The sequence below is a fragment of the Patiria miniata genome, unplaced genomic scaffold, assembly GCF_015706575.1.
Source record: "Patiria miniata isolate m_02_andy unplaced genomic scaffold, ASM1570657v1 HiC_scaffold_7, whole genome shotgun sequence".
NCBI lineage: Eukaryota > Metazoa > Echinodermata > Asteroidea > Valvatida > Asterinidae > Patiria > Patiria miniata.
Window position 1 is genome coordinate 32481296 of NW_024037074.1, and position 23256 is coordinate 32504551.

The following is a 23256-nucleotide window of genomic DNA, read 5'->3' on the forward strand; positions in this document are numbered from 1 at the left end:
TCTGGGACCAGTAAAACTTTGACAAATTCTGATTGAAATTTGATGGTTGAATGTCTCCATTTATTTGATGTTTTGCAGGCCGCAGTCACCTGTAGTCGTGCAGCCCTCCAGGATAAAGAAGTGTCAAAGGTGAGAGAAAAGTCTCTAATTTGTAATCAATCTAATGTCATCCAGTCTCAATTCAATTCACAACCTCTTCAGAGGAGCTTTGGCAAAGGCATTCCTTTTGTTTATTGTTCATCCACTGTTACTTGTGACTAGACTTGTGAAGAACTCGACTACATCCCTGCTTTTTATTGATAGGTTCTGTGCCGCATTGTTAGATATGGGATTTTGTTACGATTTATTGTTATTGTTTTACTGCTAGTGTGGCAGAGCCAAGTTTAACTTGTAGTTTTCAGTGTATTTCTTGTAGCGTTTTAGGATAGGAGTAGACCCCCTGAGTAAATCACCCCTTTTTATTAGCTTCTCCCTTCCCTTTCATAGAAGTGTGTACCCCTGACTAACTTTTCCCTCTCCCCCGGTAACATGACCCCTTAGAACAATAGCCCCTTTGATAAGACCATGTGCTCTGCCACCCTGTAAGTCCAAAGATCTTTCACTTAGCAGACCAGCGGCATAGAAGAGAGTTGTATTTGATTCGCGAGTTTCCTCTCTTTCCCCTTTTCTTGGGAACGCCTGCCCTGTGTGTTTTTGCTCTGCTACAATCATCTGGTTTAAGGATTTTTTATCTCAGTTTTATATAATAGTTTTAACTTTGTTTTTCGTCTCAAGTTTGTTTCATTTTAAACTCCTTTTCTTAATAAAATAGTTCTTGTTCTGGTCTTGTATTAAATTCTTTGTGTCGAGTTGATTCCCCATAGTGAGTCAGTTTTCACGGTTACACTAACACGACTTCCAAGTTAAGAATGTAAAATCAAACAAGCCGTAACTTAGGGTTGAATCCCGAGGTACCCTGTAAAACCTCAGAAAAGTTGAGGTCCTTCCGTAACATGACTGGCCCCTACTTCACTTTTTTGCCTCCAAACCCTCTCATTCTAGGAGTCGGTGTCAACCTATGCTTTGGCCACTCTGGCCGTCGGTCAGCACGGTGGGTCCACCCCTGCCCATCAGCGGTGCCTGAGTGCTGCTCAGAAGGCAGTCCATCTCTACCCGGGTGAGAGAATGGCCTTTTTCGAAACCAGAACTTTTAAAAGTTGAACAAAGAAATGGACTGGAGCGGGGTTTGAACCTGCAACCTCCGGATTGCTGTTCCAGTGCTCTTACCAGCTAAGCTATCAGCCCTATGTTGGCGCTTCCCCATTTTGTCAATGTCTTTGTTTGAGGGCGCTAGACATGGACAAAATGGGGAACTGCCAACATAGAGCTGGATAGCTTAGTTAGTAGCTCAGTTAGTAGAGCACCCGATACGGTAATCCGAAGGTTGTAGGTACAAATCCTGCTACAGTAAAAAAATTTGTTCAACTTATTATTATAACCAGGTAGTCATGTTCCCATTGTGGTTTAATTGGAAAGACTAGAATTTAATAGTCAACCTTTTTTTAACTCTGGCCTTGTTAAATGCTACTGTTCGATCAGTCACAGTCAGAAATTCAATACACTTCTCCTCCAATAACTTACTCACAGGCTAGTCACCAACACTCGGATCATATTTCTCAAGCACTGTGACTAGTCAAGTTTCATCAACAGACAAAAGAGGTAACTTGTAGGTACAGCTGGCTTATCAATCACCTACTGTCAAAGCATAGCTGTATCAACTTACGTAAACAGTCACAGCCAGTCAATCCTGCTTTATGTATAAGGCATGGGAGCACTTAACTGTTAAAAACAGTCACTTGCAATGATGCGACTGATGGCAGGGCTTTGTTGAATTTGCTTACAGAAAGGGAGGGATGTATAATAAACAGTGTGTCTTGTTTACATTTGTTTTCTCTATTTTTGGACAGATTCTATGGAGAATTGGGCTTCCCTTAGTGCCAGCTTTCTATCGCATGGTATATGGAACAGCACACAGAAGAACAGACAAGATGACGCAGACAACAACTTGGCTTCCAAGCTGGCTACATTCGTGCAATCTTGGGGTGAGAACGCTGGTCACTTTAGAAATATTGAGGTAGCTGTTAGAACTAAAATCAAAATGAAAGATTTGTCCCAAATGCTTGTTAAGGTTATACCAATACTAAACATCTCTGCTCCCCCCCCCCCTCCCACACGAAACATTGCATGGCAACATACTTGAATTCAAATCTGAAAAGTTGGACTTCAATGAGTGAAAGGGTAAAAAAAAAACTGACACTGATAGTTTCGGTCATCATAAATTAAGAAACAAAAATTTGATGTGAAACCTGTTTTTTTTTCTCTGTTCTTATCAGCTGAGAGGTGTGGCCATGCGGCCATTCATCAGTGGGCGGGGCTTCAAGTTGTTGTCAGCTTGATGCACGAGGGCAGGCTGCAAAGAGCCGACGCACTCACGAGAAAGGTAGCTACATTTACTTCTTTTGGCTGAAGGAGGCCAAATTTGTTTCTCTTTTTTGCTTTTGAAAAGGATCCTGTTAGCATTGAAATTTCAGGCCATCTAACTTTTGTGGTTTTTATATTTCAGGTCAATCCAGTCAGAAAGCAATTTATTCCTTTTTTCAGGGAGAAAAACAAGATATATTTCTGTTATAATTGTTTTAAGTAAGACTCCAACCCTGTACAGTCATCCAACTGACATATTTACCTTGTTTCGTTTTTTTCCAAAATTGCTCCAGTACTTTCAAAAAATAAATTTTATCAATATTTTTACAGTTTACAATGCAGCATTAAAAAAAATGGTGACTTGTTTTCAAACTCAGCTCGAAATTTTATACAAAACAGCGTTCATATACTGGTGTCTCATATAACAAAATAGAAAATTGTTTTGAAGCTGTACATCTTGTAGTTATGGTTACAAATTAAAGAGATTGGTGATTGCTGGAAGACATCTGTGTCATGCTGTAGCTACATGTAACTTAAGATATATTACAATAAAAAAAATTTTACCATGAAATAAATAGACAGTTTACTGTAAGAGATGGAAGTGTACGCTGCCACCATGGGCATTTCCATTCTGGCTGCTTGTTAGGAAGGTTTGCCAAATGTTTTCCTTTTTTTGTTTATCAGCTGGAGGTGATGTACCAGTCTGAACCACACATCAAGTCAGCCTTACAGCTCCTGCAAGCCCAGGCGGTGTGCATGCAGCACGTCTCCAGTCAGAGCGTGGAGTTACTCAGGACTGTCATCTCCAGAACGGCGCGCCAAACATCGGCAGCGTGGCAGGTCGGTATAGAGATATCTGTGACGAGAGTTTGTGATCCCTTGTTGCCAACTATCCTCCCTTGCACCTCTGCTTGTAATTAACACGCGAGCGTCGTGCGCCGGGATCCGTGCGCGTTCATGTGCCTTCGATGACCGTTCGATTATCCTGAATTACCAGTGACCCACATCATTGTGCACATGCACAGTTGAAATACTGAAAATGGCTTATTCAGAATGGCTTTTACTGGAAGTCTTTTCGTGTATCTGGTCTACACAATGGGCGGGATTGAGCCAGTTCGTTGGCATTACGGGGTTATCCTATACATTAGCACTGCCCGGCTCTCTCCCCAAGTCTACAACCCGAATGACAGTCGGGGAGTCAGTCAGTCAGTCAGTCAGGTGCAAAGATGACACTAGACTGGCCCTCTGGGACCTGCAAACAAAAAAAACAGGCCCCTTGCAATAACTGGCACTGCCCACCATTTTAGGAGTTCAACATCAATATTGGAAGATAGGTGCACTTTATAAGCACATATTATTGGGAATATGTGACAAACTCGCTAAACTGGCATTTTAGAAAACTTTCAAATTTTGTTATTTCAGTTGTTGGCCAAGCTGTATGAGCAGGAGAGTATGGCAGCCGCAGCAGAGTCAGCCTACAAACAGAGCCTGGTCCACTCACAGGGACAGCAGCTGGTACCACTACTCAGACTGGCTCATCTAGCTCTCAGAGCAGCTAAGGTGAGTCACAATGTTGACACACTCAGTGACTCACAGTGAGTCAGCCTAGTAACAGAATCTGTTCAATCTAGCTCTCAGAGCAGCTAAGGTGAGTCAAAATGCTGACACTGTCAGTGACTCACAGTGAGTCAGCCTACAGACAGAGCCTGGTCTACTCACAGGGACAGCAGCTGGTACCTCTACTCAGACTGGCTCATCTAGCTCTCAGAGCAGCTAAGGTGAGTCACAATGTTGACACACTCAGTGACTCACAGTGAGTCAGCCTAGTAACAGAATCTGTTCAATCTAGCTCTCAGAGCAGCTAAGGTGAGTCAAAATGCTGACACTGTCAGTGACTCACAGTGAGTCAGCCTACAGACAGAGCCTGGTCTACTCACAGGGACAGCAGCTGGTACCTCTACTCAGACTGGCTCATCTAGCTCTCAGAGCAGCTAAGGTGAGTCACAATGCTGACACTGTCAGTGACTCACAGTGAGTCAGCCTACAGACAGAGCCTGGTCTACTCACAGGGACAGCAGCTGGTACCTCTACTCAGACTGGCTCATCTAGCTCTCAGAGCAGCTAAGGTGAGTCACAATGCTGACACTGTCAGTGACTCACAGTGAGTCAGCCTACAGACAGAGCCTGGTCTACTCACAAGGACAGCAGCTGGTACCGACACTGTCGGCAGTGACTCACAGTGAGTCCGCCTAGTAACAGAACCTGGTCCACTCACAGAGACTGCAGCTGGTACCATTACTCAGACTGGCTCATCTAGCTCACAGAGCAGCTAAGGTGAGTCACAGTGCTGACAGTAACTTGACAGACTCAGTGACTCACAGTGAGTCAGCCGACAGACTGAGCTGGGTCAACTCACAGAGACAGCAGCTGGTACCGTTACTCAGACTGGCCCATCTAGCTTTCAGAGTAGCTAAGGTGAGTCAGAGTGCTGACACACTCGGTGACTCACAGTGACTCAGTGACTCACAGTGACTCAGTGACTCACAGTGACTCAGTGACTCACAGTGACTCAGTGACTCACAGTGACTCAGTGACTCACAGTGACTCAGTGACTCACAGTGACTCAGTGACTCACAGTTGCTCAGTGACTCACAGTGACTCAGTGACTCACTTCTTAATTTCAGGCAAGCAGTGAGGATCGCTGGAGCTCTCTGGTGCTGGAGGCCACCGGCGAGGCATTGAAGCTACAACCCACATGCACTGTAGCATTATTACTGCAGGGGCTCCTACAACAGCACAAAGGCAATGCAAGGTGAGCCTGTACAAGATGTTTGCTTGTGCATATCCAATGGCACTGATAGCCTGTAATTCCTAACATTCCTAAGAATTTTGTCTTGGTTTAAAGTTTACTAATTTTAATTTTTGGTAGGCAAGCTAAGGGGTGTTTCCAGCAGGTTCTTGAGATGTCCACGGGAGAGAAGATGAACTTGGGGCGCTCCGTCGCAAGGTATCACATGATGCAGCACTACCTGGGCAAAAAAAACACAAAAGCTATCCAGGTGAGATTCACTTGCATGAGTTTACACATTAGAACTTTTTAATATCATTTCCTTTTTTAATCCAGGAATTGTCCACTTTGGTAAAGAGTACATGTACAGTAAAAGTTGATAAGTTTTCTATGTACACTCCTGTTTGCTTGAAAACTAGATAGAATTCCGCTTAACACTTACTTTGTTTAATTTTTAATATGATTTTTTTTTTTTCAAACCAGCTACAGTCTAGTTGGTGCGCCTTTGAGCCAACAGTTTGAGCCAACTTTTAAGCCCCATTTTTTTTGGTTTTTAATGTGGGGACATTTTTTTTCTTTTTGTTCCCCTTCCTTTTGCTGGACCAGTTTTTTTGGTTTATTTTCATCTTGTTAGATATCATCGTGGTATTTTGATGTTAATTGTGGGGATAATCTTAATTGTTAATTGTGTTTATTGTTAATACACTTTTATAGATTTTTATAGATTTATATTTTTTTGGTGTGTAGCCAGATGTATTGGAATTTAAGGCCTTCGGGCCACATTTTTTAGGTAAACTTTTTAAATTCCAGACATATGCTTCTGGCTTTCGTTTTTGTTTTCTTGTTTTTTTTTTTTTTATATTTTGTGAATGTTTGTTGTTTGTATGTGTTTTTAATGCTGAATAAATAATAATAATAACATTTGTGATGCAATCAAGCTAAATGAGTCGTTTGTCGACCCCGGTCAAAAATTTTTTATTACAGATTTGAAAGGAGCACAATCTCAGCATTACTTCTGTGAAAGGAAGTCGGAACACAAAGAGATGTGATGAAGTGATGTGATGAAGTGGCCCTATTTTGGCCTGTATCTCCAAATAAAAATTCCCGACAAACGACTCATGTAGCTTGATCGCATCACATATCAGCTTACTGCATGCATATTTGAGATTTTTACAACAGTAAGCATGGAACACACAAACAATATTTAAAAATTTGCAATTCCTTGACGAAAAAAAATCCATTAGAAAAACAATTTTTTTTTTTTTTTACTAGTAAAGGTTTTTTTTCAGCTGCGAACAATTTTTTTTCCTCCCCTCCAGGTTCTGATAGAGGAAGCCGTGCAAGAGCAGGACCCAAACCTTCAACTTCTCCAGGAGCTTGTGCCATCAGCGTAAAACCTTGATGTTATACTAGATCCCAGTGCTTGCTTGCAAAGTGTTCACTGGTAAACATATTTCCATAACAAAGTAGGGTGCTATGGTCAAGTGGTTACAGTGTTCGACTCGTGTGCTGTGGTACATGGGTTCGAATCCTGACTGGGAACATGGTGCTTGTGTTCTTGGGCAAGGCACTTATCTACGATTGCCTCTCTCCACCCAGATGTAGTAAATGGGTACCTGGTAGGAAGAAATTCCTTGAATGCTTGAGCGCCGTAATTGGCAGCCGTGCTAAAGCCAGGGTAATAATAAGCGCCAGGAGTGTCACTTTGTGACGGACATGAGCGCTCTACAAGAAGCCATTATTATTATTATTATTATTAAGTAAATATTTGAAATATATAGTGATAGAGTGTACTCATCAGTGTTGTACATTTCCATGTGTACAAGTGCTTTGCCATGAGTACGAGTACAAGTACTCTGCCATGAGTATACTCATACCCATGGCAGATTACAAGTATGAGTACAAGGCAAATTTTTTCCATAGGTACAAGTACGAATACTTTGCTATGTGTACGAGTATAAGTACTTTGTCATGAGTACGAGAACCTTGACATGATCAAGAGTAGATGCACGAGTGTACTCATACTCATGGCAGATTACGAGTACGAGTATGAGTACAAGGCACTTTTTTACCATGAGTACGAGTACATTTCTTTGCATACTTCGAGTATGAATACTTTGCCATGAATAAGAGTATGAGTATGAGTATTTTGTCATGAGTACGAGTACCTTGACATGATCAAGAGTAGAAGTACAAGGCACTTTTTTTGCATGAGTATACTCATACTCATGGCAGATTACGAGTACGAGTATGAGTACAAGGCAATGTTTTACCATGAGTACGAGTACATTTCCATAATTACGAGTATGAATACTTTGCCATGAGTAAGAGTGTGAGTATGAATACTTTGCCATGAGTAAGAGTGTGAGTACAAGTATTTTGCCATGAGTACGAGTATGAATACTTTGCCATGAGTATGAGTACTTTGCCATGAGTATGAGTACCTTGACATGATTAAGAGTACAAGTACAACGCACTTTTTCCATGAGTATACTCATACTCACGGTAGATTACAAGTATGAGTACGAATACTTTGCTATGAGTACGAGTATGAGAACTTTGTCATGAGTCAAGAACCTTGACAAGATCAAGAGTAGAGGTACAAGGCACTTTTTTTGAATGAGTATACTCATACTCATGGCAGATTACGAGTACGAGTACAAGGCATTTTTTTACCATGAGTACGAGTACATTTCCATAAGTACGAGTATGATTACTTTGTCCTGAGTACGAGAACCTTGACATGATTAAGAGTACAAGGCACTTTTTCCATAAGTATACTTATACTCATGGCAGATTACGAGTACAAGGCAATTTGTATCCATGAGTACGAGTACATTTTCGCGAGTACGAGCTGATTTCAATGGGAACAGATGTTCTCAAAGACTTTTTGCTATCAAACTAGGCATTAGAAAAATGCTGAAGCCTCCCAAGCAGTAGAAAAGTGGTTCTTTACCTGCATTTACCTCTTAAAAAGATCTAAAATTTCAGCAGCAGAATATTCCCATGTGTTAGAGTACCTTGCCACAGGTAATTTTTTGTGTGCGAGTACAGTAGGAGTACACTCTCATGAGCATGAATAATTTTCTTTATGATGCAGATCAGCAGGGTTCTTTTAAGGGGAAGGTACAAATAAAATGTGCCAATAGGCCTATATGACATAATAATTAGTCTTTGTAGCTTTGACAAGTTTTAGCTGTTATATTATTAACAATTAAAACGCTGTGGTCCAATGGTTACGGAGTTCGACTCACGTGCCGTGGTATTTGTACGTGGGTTCAAACCATGGCAGGGAACACTGTGGGGCTTGTGTGTTCTTAAGTAAGACACTTTACTACAATTGCCCCTCTCCACCCAGGAGTATCAATGGGTACATGTGAAGGTAAAGACCAGAATGCGCTGATCTCGAGCTGCTGCAGAAACTGGTCTCATGGCCTGATGAATAGGGGTTTGTGAAGCGCTTTTAGCCCTTATAGTATAAAGCGCTATTTAAGCACAACATTATTATTATATTATATTCAATAACAAAAATATGAGAACTCAATAAATGTACTGCAGATATTATGTTTTGTTTTTAGTTTTGTTTTCATTTTTGTTTTCATTTTTGTTTTCATTGTTTTATTTACTTCTCAAAAAATTGTACTTTACACATAGTAGAAATTCATGAATATAGCTTATAAAGCCGTGGAAATCAAAATAGATTTTAAAAAAACACCTAAAGTTCTGTGAGGACATTTGGCTACATGTTAATGTAGGCAGACCATTATGAGACGCTATCACTGCACACTCACAAGAGGCCCCCATCAATGGCTGAAGCATTGTGTTAGCTATTGTCCAGTTAATCCCACATGGGGCAGTGGCTTTGCTCAACAGCATACACAATGGTGTCGCCATTAAAGGGGGCCTCTGCGAGTGTACAATGATAGCATGCTCGGAAAGTTCCATACTCATAACTTTAAAGTGACACAATGAATCCCTAAACCTTATTTTAAAAACAAGCAAGACATACAAATGAAAGCTAAAACAACTTCTCAATGGCCCCTTAAAAGTAAATTGTGAGCTTTCAAATTCTCCATGAACAAAATGCAAAATTAAATATGGGAGAAACAAAACAGAATACGAAAGGTGCTGTGAATCATAGCAGATACACTAAACTCAAATCTGTGTGATTAGCGATGGTTAACTTCTGTGCAGTCTCCCAACACTTTCAATTTGTACAATCCTGTTGTCTTTTTTCTACAGACATGTTGTAACATCATATGTGACCTGTTCTCTCAAAATCAGACTTTTCTGGGCATAAGGTCAAAAATGAGATTTTTGCATATTGTTAAAATATGTTCTTTTTCCTTTTAATAGGTGGTTTAATTTTTGAAACCGGTCATTCCGGGGCAGAGTTATGCTATTTTGAAGTTCATTGTGTTGAAAAGTAGAAAACAGAGAAAATGGCCACGAACGTCACAAAACAGACATTTCTTTAACTGAAATACCTTTACAAATCATCAAAAATACTATATTTAGAGTTCAAATGAGGGTTTCAAACTTTCATAGCATATTTTAGACATGTTCAGGATTACAAAGACGTAAAAATTTGAAAATAAAAAAAAATCACCCCCACAGTGTGTTTTAGCCATATCTCAATTTTAACCTCTGCCCAGAAGTGTCTGTTTTTGACAGAACAGGTCACATATATGTAGATCTATGCGTTCCACCCAAGACTGCACACTGAATGTATGCATGTGTATTAAGAACTGCTTGCTGCACTGTCATTCAATCTGATGCAGCAGTTCATAAATACCTGAGACAGTTTACCCATTCCTATTTGTTGAGAGCCCATCACGTGGGCTGTTTTAAACTGCCGATGAAGCACCGCTGCATTCTGCGGCACATCACGCAGCGCACATCGATTTCCATATAAGGAGATTTTAAGCGCTACACGCTTGAGGCACATGCCATAGACGTGGCCAGAGAGGTGTTTCACAAATATGAATTAAAATTGTTGAACAAATCGTTTGAAATTTGTGAAAATTTTGACTTTTTGACCGAAAGGTATTTATGAATGGAAATAAGTATGTGTTTGGCCGGTATTAAACAAGTACGTTAAAAACTGGCCAATGGCCTGGTCGCAGATAATGACACACGCCTTCGGCTTATAGGCAATTATCTGCATCCAGGCTCCTAGCCAGCTTTAAACGTACTTGTTTAAAACCAGCCAAGCACCTATTTATTCCCTTATTAAAGACTAGTAATTATGAAGTCATGAATGTAAAAGGTATAAGTTTCAACCAAAAAAACCCCATCAAACCAATACATTTAAATTAATGAACTCTTTGGAAGAAATCAAAATCTGAAGTACATGTACATATTTCATTCACTTTATTTCATTCGCTTTTCTTTCCGTGAAGTCTTTATGTATGCAAATCCAGGCACACGATCACTGTAGAAATATGAGACACCTCGGTTATGGTGGCAGTACTGTGGCAGCTATTGTTTATAATATCCTAAAGCCACATTAAAGGCAATGTACAATATTTGCTTTTGCTGTAATTTTCAGAAATGGATGGATTTGGGAGTTAGTAATTTATGGCAAAATATTGTTACCATGACCTAATTTCAAGTTTTGTGTTCACAGATGCTGGAAAAACCATGAAATAAATGCCTTTCTTGTAGTTTTTTCCCTGACCCTAGTTTAGACGAAATGGAGCACTTTATAGTTGTCAGGGAATTGTCAGGTCAGGGAACCAGACTACCTGATTTGCACTTGTTCACGGATGTGTAACCACTTGCAAGCAAAATGTGGACTCAGTAAATATGGTAAATTGGGGCCAGTATTTGCAAAAAGTCAGTTTTTACCAACGATGGTCGGCCCACTTTTGTTGGAAATTGATACAAAAATTCCACTTGTCTTGAAAATGACAGCACACCAGGTGCCATAATTTCACAGGATGCTTGAGACTGTAATTCACTTACAGTCAAGTAAGGTATTTCAAAATAATTTGGTAGCTTTGTTTTTTGATGTTTGCAGATGTTGTATATTACCTTTTAAGTACACCACTGTAGTTAAAACTAAACGTGTTCTAAGTATTGTGAGTTAGGCCAAGGTAGTGTAGATCACTAAAAACTGCTGGATGTTTGGAGGAAAAAAATCCACTCCTTAAATATTGAGTTGGGCCTGGCACTTCCTCCATCTTCAATTATTCAGTAGTATGGTCTCCTTGGATTGTTCTGCAAAACAATACCAGAAAATTACCACTTTAATTAATTCTTTTGATTTTGATTACCAACTCCAATAACAAACTTGTCAAACCTCGTTCTGAATTCATTAACTCTGTTTGCAAAAGATTTAACAGCTTAAAGTTGCATACCTCAACTCTGGTTACAGAAAGAATGAACTGTTTAAAGCTGCATACTCCGTGCTCTTCAAGAACTTGATTTTGTTCAAACAAAATTTCAATTTGTATGCTTTGTTTTAAGGGAAAAAGTAATTTACTCAAATTTCGGTCACCTTCAACCCCCTGAAAAAATGGCTTCATTCTGAGTTCAAATGAACCCGCCATGCGAGAGCCAACTTATTGTCTGGCAACCAACAATTTGAATTTTGTGAAGAAATAATTCAATAAGTAAATATTGGTGGATTTTGTTCGTTTGATGTCTCATTCAAAAGTGGATTACGTTTAGGTTGCTAGAAAAATAGCAATTGAATAAAAAAACAAATCTAACTTTTGAGGTGAAACTTGAAAATAGCACGGGTATGCATTTTTAACAAGACGTTATTACGTCCGATGTCATATGAAAGCATGCCCACAAAATTGTGGTATTTTTTCTGAAATGTTTTTTTTTTTCTACAACTCACCAGGGGGTTTGGTCTGAATCGGTAAGCCAGCATCATCCGCTTCCGGTAAGCAGAGAACTCGTCTTCCGCGTCCTCTTTGGTCAAGTTGCTGGCCTTGTCGATGCCCAGGCCGGTGGTCGCTGTGGACGCGCTGCCCCTGCAAAAAAAAAAGATGCAACAACCAGATCAGTTATTGATAATGTTAATAATTGAATATTGTTGAAAGAATGTTTTTATTCTAAGCAAAAAGCAGACGAGAACCATTCACAAGCAGCACACAAGGAATGACTCTTCAGCTGGTAACCCCCTTGTGCTAATGACATACTTTCTGTGCTTAGCAGATTTTGGGCTGTGCAGAGTAGCTCCATTGAAATTTGGTCCATGCCAATGAACTGTAAGTACACTTAGTCACATGTGACTGACATGCGGTTGAATCCCGACTGACTTTTGGTTTACTTGTGCCTGACTTGTGAGTCACTTATGACTGACATGTGGTTGACTCTCGACTGACTTGTGACTGACATGTGGTTGACTCCTGAGTCACTTGTGACTGACATGTGGTTGACTCCTGACTGACTTGTGAGTCACATGTGACTGACATGTGATTGACTCCTGACTGACATGTGGTTGACTCCTGACTGACTTGTGAGTCACATGTGATTGACATGTGGTTGACTCCTGACTGACTTGTGAGTCACATGTGACTGACATGTGATTGACTCCTGACTGACATGTGGTTGACTCCCGAGTCACTTGTGACTGACATGTGGTTGACTCCTGACTGACATGTGGTTGACTCCTGACTGACTTGTGACTGACTTGCGATTGACTTGTGGTTTACTTTTAACTGACTTGTGAGTCACTTGTGGTTAACTTGTGACTGACTCATGATGACTTTCACTACTGACTTTAATGTTAACTATAATTTTTCCTGGACGCAAATTAACAGTTCTTTGTTTGACTTACTTGTTGACTGGCGTAGTGATGCCCTGACCCTCCGAGCCAAGACCTTTGCCTTCCTCCCAGCCTAGCTTCTTCAGCATCTGGTAACCTGTTCAGAAGAGTTCAAAGGTTTTTAACCAGCGAACCACAACATGTCTTGCTGAGCTATCAAAGCTATACTATAAAGAGCAAAAGATGTATGCGTGTGTTCATTAGTTGTTCACAAGTTTTTAAAGAGACTGTTAAACACACCATTATTTGTCCCTCTTCCCCCCCCCCCCCCACCGCCTCCCCCCAACTGCCCCGCCCAAGATGTGGGGATTGTCCCTTTTCAAGTGACCAAATCCCCACCTCTGGTGCAAATTTTAAGTGACAATCACTAACATGCATGGGTGGGGCACCCTAAACTGGTTGCCTTTCCATCTAGTGCGCCAATGGTAAAAATGCTCATGAGTGACCAAAATCCCCACCCAGGGGCTTGAAAAAAAACGTGGCCAAACCCCAACATAAGACCTGGGGGAGGGGTGGGGGAGACAATAAGTGCATTTATTATCTTAAATTAAGAGTTAAAAACCCAAAGCAATTTTTATTTTTTTACCGATGTTGTCGGCTTGAATCTTGAACTTCTGGTAGTCGGAGAAGTCTGGCGTCCTGCCTTCTTTCAGGGCTTCTAGTGTCTCCAAGAATTTCTCCAGCTCATCCGGCGGCAGGAAGTCGCCCAGGTGATGCTTGCCCCTGCCCATCTGGGTCAAGATCTCGGCTCTCTCTGCAAAATGAGAAATACGGAAGGACGTATTTGATGAAGATCAGAGTGATGAATCTACACCTGTTGCGCACTTTGATTCAGTTGTATTTATTTGTAATTAAAGGCATATCTAAAGAAAAGTTTAATGACAGTTTCATTTCCTCCGAGACCCTAGATTAAAGCACTATTTGAAGGGGTAGAGCATGACTAGTGGCAAGTAGAAATGAACTAAAAAGGCCTTTAGGAAAGAGTGACAAAGAACCCAACTCCAAAGGCCTGCCTTCCAGAAAGTCGGGTTGGCGCAGTCTGTTCTTTCCTCGCCTCTCGCCTCTATGGCCCAGGTTTGATTCCTGCCCTGGTCCATGTGGATTTGGTTTTCAGTCCCTACCTGATTCTATCCATGGGTATTCCACAGAATATTCTTCTGGGGTTTTCTTTTGAAATTAAATACTGTAAGGTCTATACTGTCTTCTTCTGCAGGTTTCTTCCGGATTGCGAGCTACAGAGCCAAGGGCACTTTTGAGGAATCCAGTAGGAAATTATCATCATAATAATAACCTTCCACCAGGGATTTTCTGTTTATTTGCTACAGAAGATGGGCTTTCAGCGGTGGACTTATCAGCCACTCGAGTCCGTGGAAACCTAAACTGCAGTCTGCTTGGAAGGCTTAGTTAATGTCAATGACGACTTGCATTTAGGTTTTTTTTCTACAACCCTGCTATGCCCAGTGCAGTTGGCAGAGAATTATCAGACCTTTCAAAACATTTCAAATTTGCCTGACTAAAAGGGTTTTGAAAGGTGAAATAGTGCTGGAACTTTGAAACTTTTCGAAAGGTTTTCGAAGGTGAAGCAACTCTGTGGGCAAATTCAGTAAGTTGCCTTTCAATACCTTTCGAAAGGAATTGAAAGGTGTGGTAGCGCAGTAACAATAAATTCTGGAGGATTTTAAAAGGTCCTGCATTTTTTGTCCTCCAATTTGCCAGAACCCAGATTTTGAGGTGTTTTGAATGGTCAAACCACAGGGGAGTTAAAGGCACTAATGATTCACAAGTACACCCTCAACGGTTACAAAAGCACAGTTCAGCAGGACCACTAGGAGAGTGTCTTCCTGCGATGACTCTACATGTTTGTCCCTGCCACTTGAGCTCTCAAAAGTGGTCACAAAGCACCATTTACTGTTAAAGGTAACATTTGCTTTTGCTGTAATTTTCAGAAATGGATGGATTTTGGGGTTAGTATTTTATAGCAAATATTGTTTAATACACCGACCTGTTTAAAGTTTAGTGTTCATAGATGCTGGGAAAAAAATCACTAAAAAAAGCTGTCCTGGAGTCTCGTTACCGTAACCAGCAAATGTGTAGAAATATATTTTTCCGATATATTTTTCTTCATGTTCACTTAATTCACCTTTAAGCTGTTCGGAAAGCCTGTTAGCAATGTCGTTTTAAACTGTACATGTTTCTTTGTAATAGTTGTACAATATGTATAATAGTTGCTTTACAATCATACAGTCATTCCATATGCTTTTATTTTATATCATCGTGTTGCACTGTACTTGTTATGTATTGTATTTGTACATGTGTGTAGTCATTTGTAGTGTTTGGGCATACCCTGGGTAAAGAAATGTAATAAATAAATCCTACTTCAGACGAAACAGGGCCAATTTATAGACGTTGGGGAATAGTCGGGTCTGGGAACCAGACTAGCTGGCTTGCACTCATTCACGGATGTGTAACCGATTGCAGAACAAAATGTGGACTTGAATTTGGGGCAGTGTATGAAAGAAATTAGTTTTTTTTTCCCAACAATGGTTGGCAGACCATCATTGGAAATTGATACAAAAATTCCACTGTTCTTGAAAATGACAGCACACCAGGTGCCACGATTTCACAGGATGCTTGAGACAATAATTCACTTAGTATTTCCTAGTAATTTGGAACTTTTGTTTTTTTGATGTTTGCAAATGTTGTATACAATGTAGTACCTTTAATGCATGGAGGCCATACCTTGAACAGGAATCAACAGAGCATCCTTTGCTAGACTAATCACCTTTAGTTTCTTGCATCTCACTCGTTCGCTGCTTGTGTTCCCAGGTCCCGCCCTCCGTGTCTTCGTCGCTGTCGTATTCGTACCTCTTCTTCTTCTTCTTGGGGTCTTGCTGCTGGTCCTCAGCGCTGCGGCCGGCGGACGCTATCTTGTTGTGGTATTTCACCATGGAGTCCACCATGCGTTGCATCTGTGTCCCGGTAAAAGATGGCGAGTGATAATTCTTTGGGCTTAAATCTTCCCAGATCCTTCAAAATGGACCATAAGGTTTTGAAGGAATTTGTAGGATTGAGGAAGGTAGAGCCGAGCCACAATTCCCTCGCATGCGGCTCGATGCCTGTTGACAGTTGTACTACATGGAATCTATTGGTTTTCTGCAAAGTGGTGGATTTTGAAGGATTCAGGAAGAATTCCAGCCAAAATACCCAGGGTTTTGTTTCTAGATGTTTTTCCGACCAGCTGAACGGTATTCTTAAAAAAAAACAGGGTTTTGTTTCTAGATGTTTTTCTGACCAGCTGAACGGTATTCTTCAAAAAGAGAGTCTAAAAAACAAGGATCTTTCCCAATTTCTGAAACATTTGTGTTTCCAAGTTTGAAGGCTATGTATTGTGACGTGCCACCATTTGCAGGGATGCAGTTGAGGTGCTTGCGATGGATCACAAGTCCAGTCACAGTCCACCAGTCACAAGTAACAAAGATGAACAATAACAAAGGAATGCCCTTGTCACAGTTTGTTTGAGACTTGATTTGGATCGGGATGACTTGTGATTTTTTTGACTGGTGATTGCCTTGTGATGGATTTGTGAAGGACTTGAGATGGACATGCGATTGGCCTTGCGATGGACTTGAGATGTACTTGTGATGGACTTGTGATTTACTTGTGATGGACTTGTGATTTACTTGCGATGGACTTGTGACAGGCTTGCGATGGACTTGTGATGGACTTGAAATTGCTTTGTGATGGACTGATTGGTTTGAGATGGACTTTTTATCCATTATATGTATAGTTCGTCCTTCGTATCTCGAAGATGACAGCCAACATCTCCACACTAGTTGCCATTACATTCACCTTAACACCACCACTGACTTTTTGTTATGACTTATTGTTATGCATCCTCACCTCCTGCTGTTCTTTCAGCTGCTTCAGCTGTGCCGCGCTCAGCTCCGTGGTGCCAATCATCCCGGCGCGATTCACGTCGCTGCCCAGGCTGGACGTCGAGACCCCACCCCCTGACCCAAACCCCCAATCATTTTCCTCTACTCCCTCGAGCCCGGCCCCCGTCCCCCCGACCCCTCCTACTCCCGGCAGCTTTACGGCAGCCCCTCCCACTGAACCGGGAGCGATGATGGTGATCTTTGGGGGCGGGACGGCTCCGCCCTCCCCCGGGCCCCCATCCATCCAGCGACTCTTACGTTTGCGGCTTCCTTCATTCGTAGTCCCAGCTACAAGACAAAATGACAAAAGTTTACGCTTATATAATGTAGCTGAAACATTCATTTTTTAATTGCATACTAAAGCAATGTAATAGGGATAATAACGGCCTTGATTACTGTCTTACTGTCTGTGCTCTGTCTTTCCATGTATGTCTGTCACTTGTCTGTCTGTCCATAGGCTGGGGAACAAAAGCTTATGCTTCACCCCGGACCTAGATGCTGCCATTTAGTCAATGTTCACTTTTATATCAATTGTAAATATATCTTTGTATATGTATTGTCAATTTGATTATGTACCATTATGTTTCATCCTTTATGGCAGCATTGAAATAAATGTATCTCAAAACACATACTAAAGAACACATTGGAATTACAAGGGACTAAACTGGACATGCACACAAATAAGCCTTACATGCCTGCTATACATGCATGTAAAATAAAAGAGAATGCCAACAAAATTGATAAAAAAACTATTTTGGAAGTTCTTCAAACTTTCTTAAGTGGCTCTACTTTCCTGCAATATTCCCAAACGTTCCACTGTACCATACTCAACACTCATGAGAAATTACTAAAACAAAATCTCCCTGGCGCAAAAACTCCATCCTAAAAATTGTATCCAATTTCATTACAACAAAAATACAACTTCAAACCAAGACAAATAGGCCTATATTCCCAATTATTAAAACCAAAGAAAAAGTTCAATTCACCTGCTTGTCTGGTCTCCTTGACGATACGCACTTTCTTGGCGAGTCGCATTTCCACAAGTCGCTTCTGGTAAAACTTGTGTTCTGGACAATCGTGGTCAAAGAGAAACCTGCAGAGATATCAAAAGTCAACTCTAACATTTCAAAGTAGTGAAACATGACTGAAAGAAAGCGGAAAAGAAACAGAAAATGATATACTGCCTGAAATAAAAAAACCTGCAATTGCAATCAAACAAATGCTGGCCAGTTAAAGGTGATATACAACGTTTGCAAACATAAAAAAAAAAAAAATTGCCAAATCATTATTAAATACATCATTATTAAATAAATGGTCAGCCGACCATCGTTTGAAAAAAAGAACCTGAAGTGTTTTTTCAAATATTTCACTCTAATTTACCAAATTTTCCTGGCAATTTCCTGACGTCTATAAATCGCTCTGTTTCGTCTGAAGTAGGTTCAGGGAACTAGACTAAAACAACTACATTTTTTTTCTAGGTTTTTCCAATATCTGTGAACCGAAAACAGGTCAGTGTAACAATATTTGTTATAAAATAGTGATCTCCAAATCCATCCATTTCTCAAAATTACAGCTAAAACAAATGTTGTATATTACCTTTAAATTTGACATCATTGATACGAGATGCTTATTCTGTGTATAATTTTTTTTCTATAAACAAACAAAGATCAGAACTAAGTGCGCATGGGAGTGTCTTTGTAGGAAGTATGGTGGTATTAAGTTTTTGGACGGAACTCAAAATACAAATAATAAACTGTGAAATTAAGGGCTTTGAATGGGCTTTTTGAAACTTTTACAAACTTTCAGGAAATTGTTTCAAAGTGTACAATAATTCAGGAAAGTTTTCTCAAAATTTCTGTAAACCAGATTTCGACAAACGAGGTACCTTTCAAGTTTTGTTGATTCTCCCAAACTTGTAAAAAAAATTCTCCTTGTTTAATTTTTTTTTTTTGGGGGGGGGGGGGAGGGGGAGGAGGCGTTAATTCCATAATGCCTATATTCACCTGTACAGTTCTTCATCCCTGTGCTCCTTCTTGGCTGTCTCTTCGACCATCAGCCCTCCCTCTGCGACCTCCTGGGCCAGTCTGTGGATTGTGGCCAGCAGTTCAGGATCGTCTGGCGGTAAGACTAAAGGCTCCTATGAGTATCGGCCTTGGAGGCGGGAGGGAAAACGCCCACAGGAAGAGCCACACGTAAAGCAATTTTGTGCATTTTTGGGGATCTCGACAAACGGTTTCAACAAACAGTCTTTGAGTTCTCCATATTGAACATTTCGAAGTGTGACACTTCTTGCAAAAGGGCGAATTCCTGAAACGATAAACAATTTCGCTCCGCATTTTGATTTTTATGCAGGTTCTTTTTAAGTGACTTTTGCGTTTTTATAAAATTTCTAGTGATTACAAAAAGATGGTTATAGAAAGTAGAAAAATCTGTCGAAAATTGTGTTTAAATTTGTTTAATTGTTACAAAAGATTTTAAATTTTTGTACTTTTTGATGTTACGCTATTTGTTTGTATTTTTATTTTATTGTTTGGGCTGTATTATTTTGTAACGAATTGATTTTTTTCCATGATACACATTGTGTAGAACAGAATAGCAGTAAGATTTTAAAATTGTCTACAATTTACTACAAAACCTAGAAAACCTATGAGCGGCAAGGAAACACAGGAATTTTTTTCAAACGCAGAGGACAATCAACTTACTTGCTGCGAGAACGTTATCGTCCTCATCGTCCGAGTCTCGGAAGGCGCTGGGCTTGGGCACCGGCAGGGCTGACTTTCTGGCGTGGGAGGGCGCTGTGTTGAAAGCTATGGGCTGTACTGGGGCGGGGGCAGGGGCGACAGAGGGGGCCACAGGCTGAGGGGCAGATCTTGGGGAGTCTGGCAGGGGGATGTCACTCAGGTCTGGCTTGGGAGGGGATGGTTTGGTGTCTGCACGAGAAAATGATATACATTGTATAAACCCAGTTATAAAGCTGTGCATTTTCATATAATTTAGTATTCAATCATTAACCCTAACTCCCTAGGCATTTTTGCTAGGATGCAACCTCAATCCTGCAAACTCCTCCAACTGCCTCCATGTAAATATTGCATATAGCCTCAATCTTCCAAAATCCCCAGTTATTTCTTGCATGTCGGGACCACTCATATTTTTCGAATATTCAATTCAGAAGAAGGCTATTCCGATATTTGGTAGATGATCGAATATTCAGTTTTATCGACACAGTCCTACCCATTTACAATCCCTCTTTCCGACTGACAAATGGAACAAAGCCGTCCCAGCAGTCAAAAACTATTTTTACTTTCAGCTGTTAAAATAATTTTTTTTTCATATTTTTTGAAGCCGACCTTCACTCTATCCTTGTCATTTTTTTTACACTAACCTTCACTCTTCCCTGACTTCTGCTGTTGCATTTTGCGGAACTGTTCCAAGAAACTGCCGTCGTTGGAGAACACGTTTCCCAATGACTTGGCAGCTGCGGGCACAGATCCTGCAGGAACTGGCGCTGCAGCTATGACTGCTGGTGTTGGCGCAGCAGCTGGTGATGCTGTTGACACAGTTGCCGCAGGTGGTGGTGCAGCTCGCCCAATGTTACTACAATGTTAAGAGTTTTATAAAGACATACAGGATCATATATTTATATCCTAGTTTTATCTTACTTTGAAAGCTACTGGTCTCTTTAACATTACATTCATTCCCGATTCATATACATGACTAGCCCCATAAATGTGGCAGTAATACTGGAGTACCTCCGTACTGACAGCCACAAGCTGCCCATATGCCCTGTGCGTGGACGGTCCCGTTGCTAGAGGAGCCGAAAATCAATTTGAAATCGCAACTACTTTGTCACTTTATACTCACACAATGCCATCTACAACTGCTTAATAGCAACAAAACGTTAAATTCTGCACCTTCAGAGGTCTAGTTTTCCCGTAATTTCGGGTTGAATTCGGACGACTTTCGGCTGCCATTGTTCACGAAAACGTCATGCTGCAAATCGCGCCCTCACTAGCTTGCATCAAATTTTGGCCAAGTGCATGGGTACGGCTGTTGCCTGTCATTCAGTATTGTTCAAAAGTTTGCCCGCATACATGCAATTGTGGCTGTCAATACGGAAGTATGTAGTCCAGTATCACAGCCACATTTATGGGGCTAATGTATGACGAAAGGTGCTTAATTTCTAAATCCAAATACCCAACGATATAGGACGAGTTGATGTGAAAACTCACAATTTAATACCACCCGTCGGTGCCTTCTTGGCCCCGCCCTTGGCCGCCTCCTCTTTCCTCTTCTTCTCGGCCATCTTCTGTTGGATCTCCTTCTTCTTCTGCTCAATCAGGCGCTCCTGCTCGCTGATGGTGATGGCCTTGGCCTGGGCTCGCTCCGCTGGGCTCCCCTGCTGGCTGGGCGGCCCCTGCTGGTAGCTCTGCCAGCTTGTTCCCCAGGACGAAATGCCATGGTTAAATTTGGCAAATGTTCGTAAAATGTGTCCTGTAAGTTTCACGAACAAATCTAAGGAAGTGTAGAACAGGCCTGCATTACCAAAAAAGATAAATAAATAAAATATTACAGCAAGTTGCAAAGTAATTTATTTTGCCCTGCCAGTGTGAATGATATGCAGGCCTAATAGTAGCCTAGTCCAAAAATTTGGGACTCTCAATACTGTGTATGAGAGTCCCAAAACTTAAGGTATTGAAAACATGAAAAACAAGAAAATAGACTGGCCCCTAAAACAACCAGTCCAACACAGCTTCAGTACTGCATCAATCAACTGTGCCAAAAGAATTCAAGAAAAATGTGGCATCAAGCGGGAACTAGTCTCAATTTACTACACATTTCTCCATAGTCAAGCCACCAGACTATTGACACTGAATGAAGAGGTCAGTCTTTTCAAATAGTTGGACCATGGCTGGACATGTACCAGTCTAGTATTTAGCCCCATTTTGAAATCACTTGACTTCCCTCTCATGTGCAAAATATTGAAGAAAAGTCTCCTTTAAAAATTGAATTGAGTCTGCAAACTTGGTTGGTGAAATACTGAGGACATTTTCTTTGTTTGCCCCAGTGGAATTTTGGAGAAATTTGCTGGCTAAACTGTGAGTAAAGTTGGCCTGATTTAGTTTTGCACGTTTCAGAGCACTCCAGAGCCCTGTCTGGTAGTAGCCTACTTCAACGACGGGGTTAAAATGACAATGCGGCGAAGCAGCAGTAAGGTGAAGTGTCTCATGACATTTGTCATGTTGCCATTGATGATCGTGATGGTTGTGTTGGGCGCGTTCAGTCGATGTGTGCCACGGTCGATCAGGTTGCGCTGGTTGATTTCTCACTGCCACCCAGTTGAACACCTTTTCTGGAATTGTGCAAAAAATGTTGCAACTTGGCGCTGCTTTTTTTTCTTCATATATATACATGTATCATCTCGATGAACGTCAGTCATTGCAAAAATGATAAGATATGAATCTGGGACTGAGAAACATTTCTAATTTAGGTAGGAAATACTTTTAAAAACTTCTTAAATATCCATAGACATTGTACACAACCGCTGAAGTGGCTTCAGGCTGCAACATTCTTTCCCCTTTTCTTTCTAATTCGCAACTCTGAAGGTTTTGTTATAAAAAGGTAAGTCATGTACATGTTAAGTCTGAGAAAGTGAGATATCCTACAGAATTGACCCATCGAGCAACGCAATCGTCTGATCACGCAGATCGACTGATTGCGCCCAACATTTGCAATAGAATGGGGTGAAATCACGATAAACTAGGGCATATTTATCATGACTATCGTATCCGGAGTCACTAATAAATCTAGGTGTTTTGTTTAAATGTTATTGTTGCATACATTTGCAACCTTTTCTTCATATATCATCTAAATGAAGATCATTCATTGCAAAAATGATGATATTACATGAATCTGGGACTGAGAAACATTTCTAATTTGGTTAGGAAATACTTCGGAAATTTTCTAGACTGACTCTCCATAGACTTTGTACACAATCGCGGACGTGGCGTCAGTTTGCAACATTTTTCCCCGTTTTTTCCGTTTAAAGGGTAATCGTATGGTCTATCAAACGAAATATCTTTATTCAATACCAATAAAACTTTACTCACGTACGTTCAAAAATTTTACCAGTATCACTGTCTAGCAGAAAAATTGATGGAAACTGCGAAAACAGTTACTTTTTCCGCACTTCACAGCGACATTTTGTTTCGTGGTGGCTTGTGGGAAGGTTTCCTTTAGTCTCTTGGAGAACTGCCCTGATTGGCTGTATGCTGTGATTTCCAAATACATTA

At 40.8% G+C, this 23256-nt stretch overlaps 2 protein-coding genes across 6 annotated transcripts in view; one reads left to right on the top strand and one right to left on the bottom strand.

Moving 5' to 3' along the window:
* The window catches only part of LOC119745133 (tetratricopeptide repeat protein 37-like), a gene marked incomplete at its 5' end in the record, with an annotated part of 30989 nt that extends 24167 nt beyond the window's left edge, over window positions 1–6822 (top strand). The window contains 9 exons of the mRNA XM_038221357.1: window positions 79–129; window positions 1042–1156; window positions 1947–2081; window positions 2373–2479; window positions 3145–3300; window positions 3883–4020; window positions 5145–5272; window positions 5390–5519; window positions 6568–6822. Coding sequence (XP_038077285.1) covers window positions 79–129; window positions 1042–1156; window positions 1947–2081; window positions 2373–2479; window positions 3145–3300; window positions 3883–4020; window positions 5145–5272; window positions 5390–5519; window positions 6568–6642 — 1035 coding nt within the window. The remainder of the gene's footprint in view (window positions 1–78; window positions 130–1041; window positions 1157–1946; window positions 2082–2372; window positions 2480–3144; window positions 3301–3882; window positions 4021–5144; window positions 5273–5389; window positions 5520–6567) is intronic.
* A 3771-nt stretch (window positions 6823–10593) lies between these two features.
* On the bottom strand, window positions 10594–23232 carry LOC119745495 (SURP and G-patch domain-containing protein 1-like). Of its 5 annotated transcripts, none has more exons than XM_038221870.1 (12): window positions 23078–23232; window positions 21196–21457; window positions 20349–20560; window positions 19669–19896; window positions 18970–19093; window positions 17953–18059; window positions 16932–17254; window positions 15814–16000; window positions 13618–13785; window positions 13044–13128; window positions 12099–12234; window positions 10594–11470 (listed from the first exon to the last, which is right to left on the bottom strand). In XM_038221870.1, the coding sequence occupies exons 2-12, from the start codon at window positions 21267–21269 to the stop codon at window positions 11444–11446; spliced, it is 1671 nt and encodes a 556-aa protein (XP_038077798.1). In that variant the 5' UTR covers window positions 21270–21457; window positions 23078–23232; the 3' UTR covers window positions 10594–11443. The 5 variants fall into 5 exon arrangements, with proteins under 5 accessions (XP_038077798.1, XP_038077796.1, XP_038077795.1 ...); XM_038221868.1 differs by having other exon boundaries at window positions 21196–21478; XM_038221867.1 differs by having other exon boundaries at window positions 21196–21499.
* Between the last annotated feature and the right edge of the window lie 24 nt (window positions 23233–23256).

What these genes read in the sequence shown, in the direction of transcription:
- LOC119745495 (XM_038221870.1), bottom strand. Translation starts at nt 21,269, where the DNA reads ATGGCCGAGAAGAAGAGGAAAGAGGAGGCGGCCAAGGGCGGGGCCAAG. An exon ending in GATTCAAGCCGACAACATCG is followed by an intron (nt 13,129 to 13,617) that starts GTAAAAAAATAA and finishes TCTTCTGAACAG; the next exon opens with GTTACCAGATGCTGAAGAAG. An exon ending in GATTCAGACCAAACCCCCTG is followed by an intron (nt 11,471 to 12,098) that starts GTGAGTTGTAGA and finishes ATTGTTTTGCAG; the next exon opens with AACAATCCAAGGAGACCATA.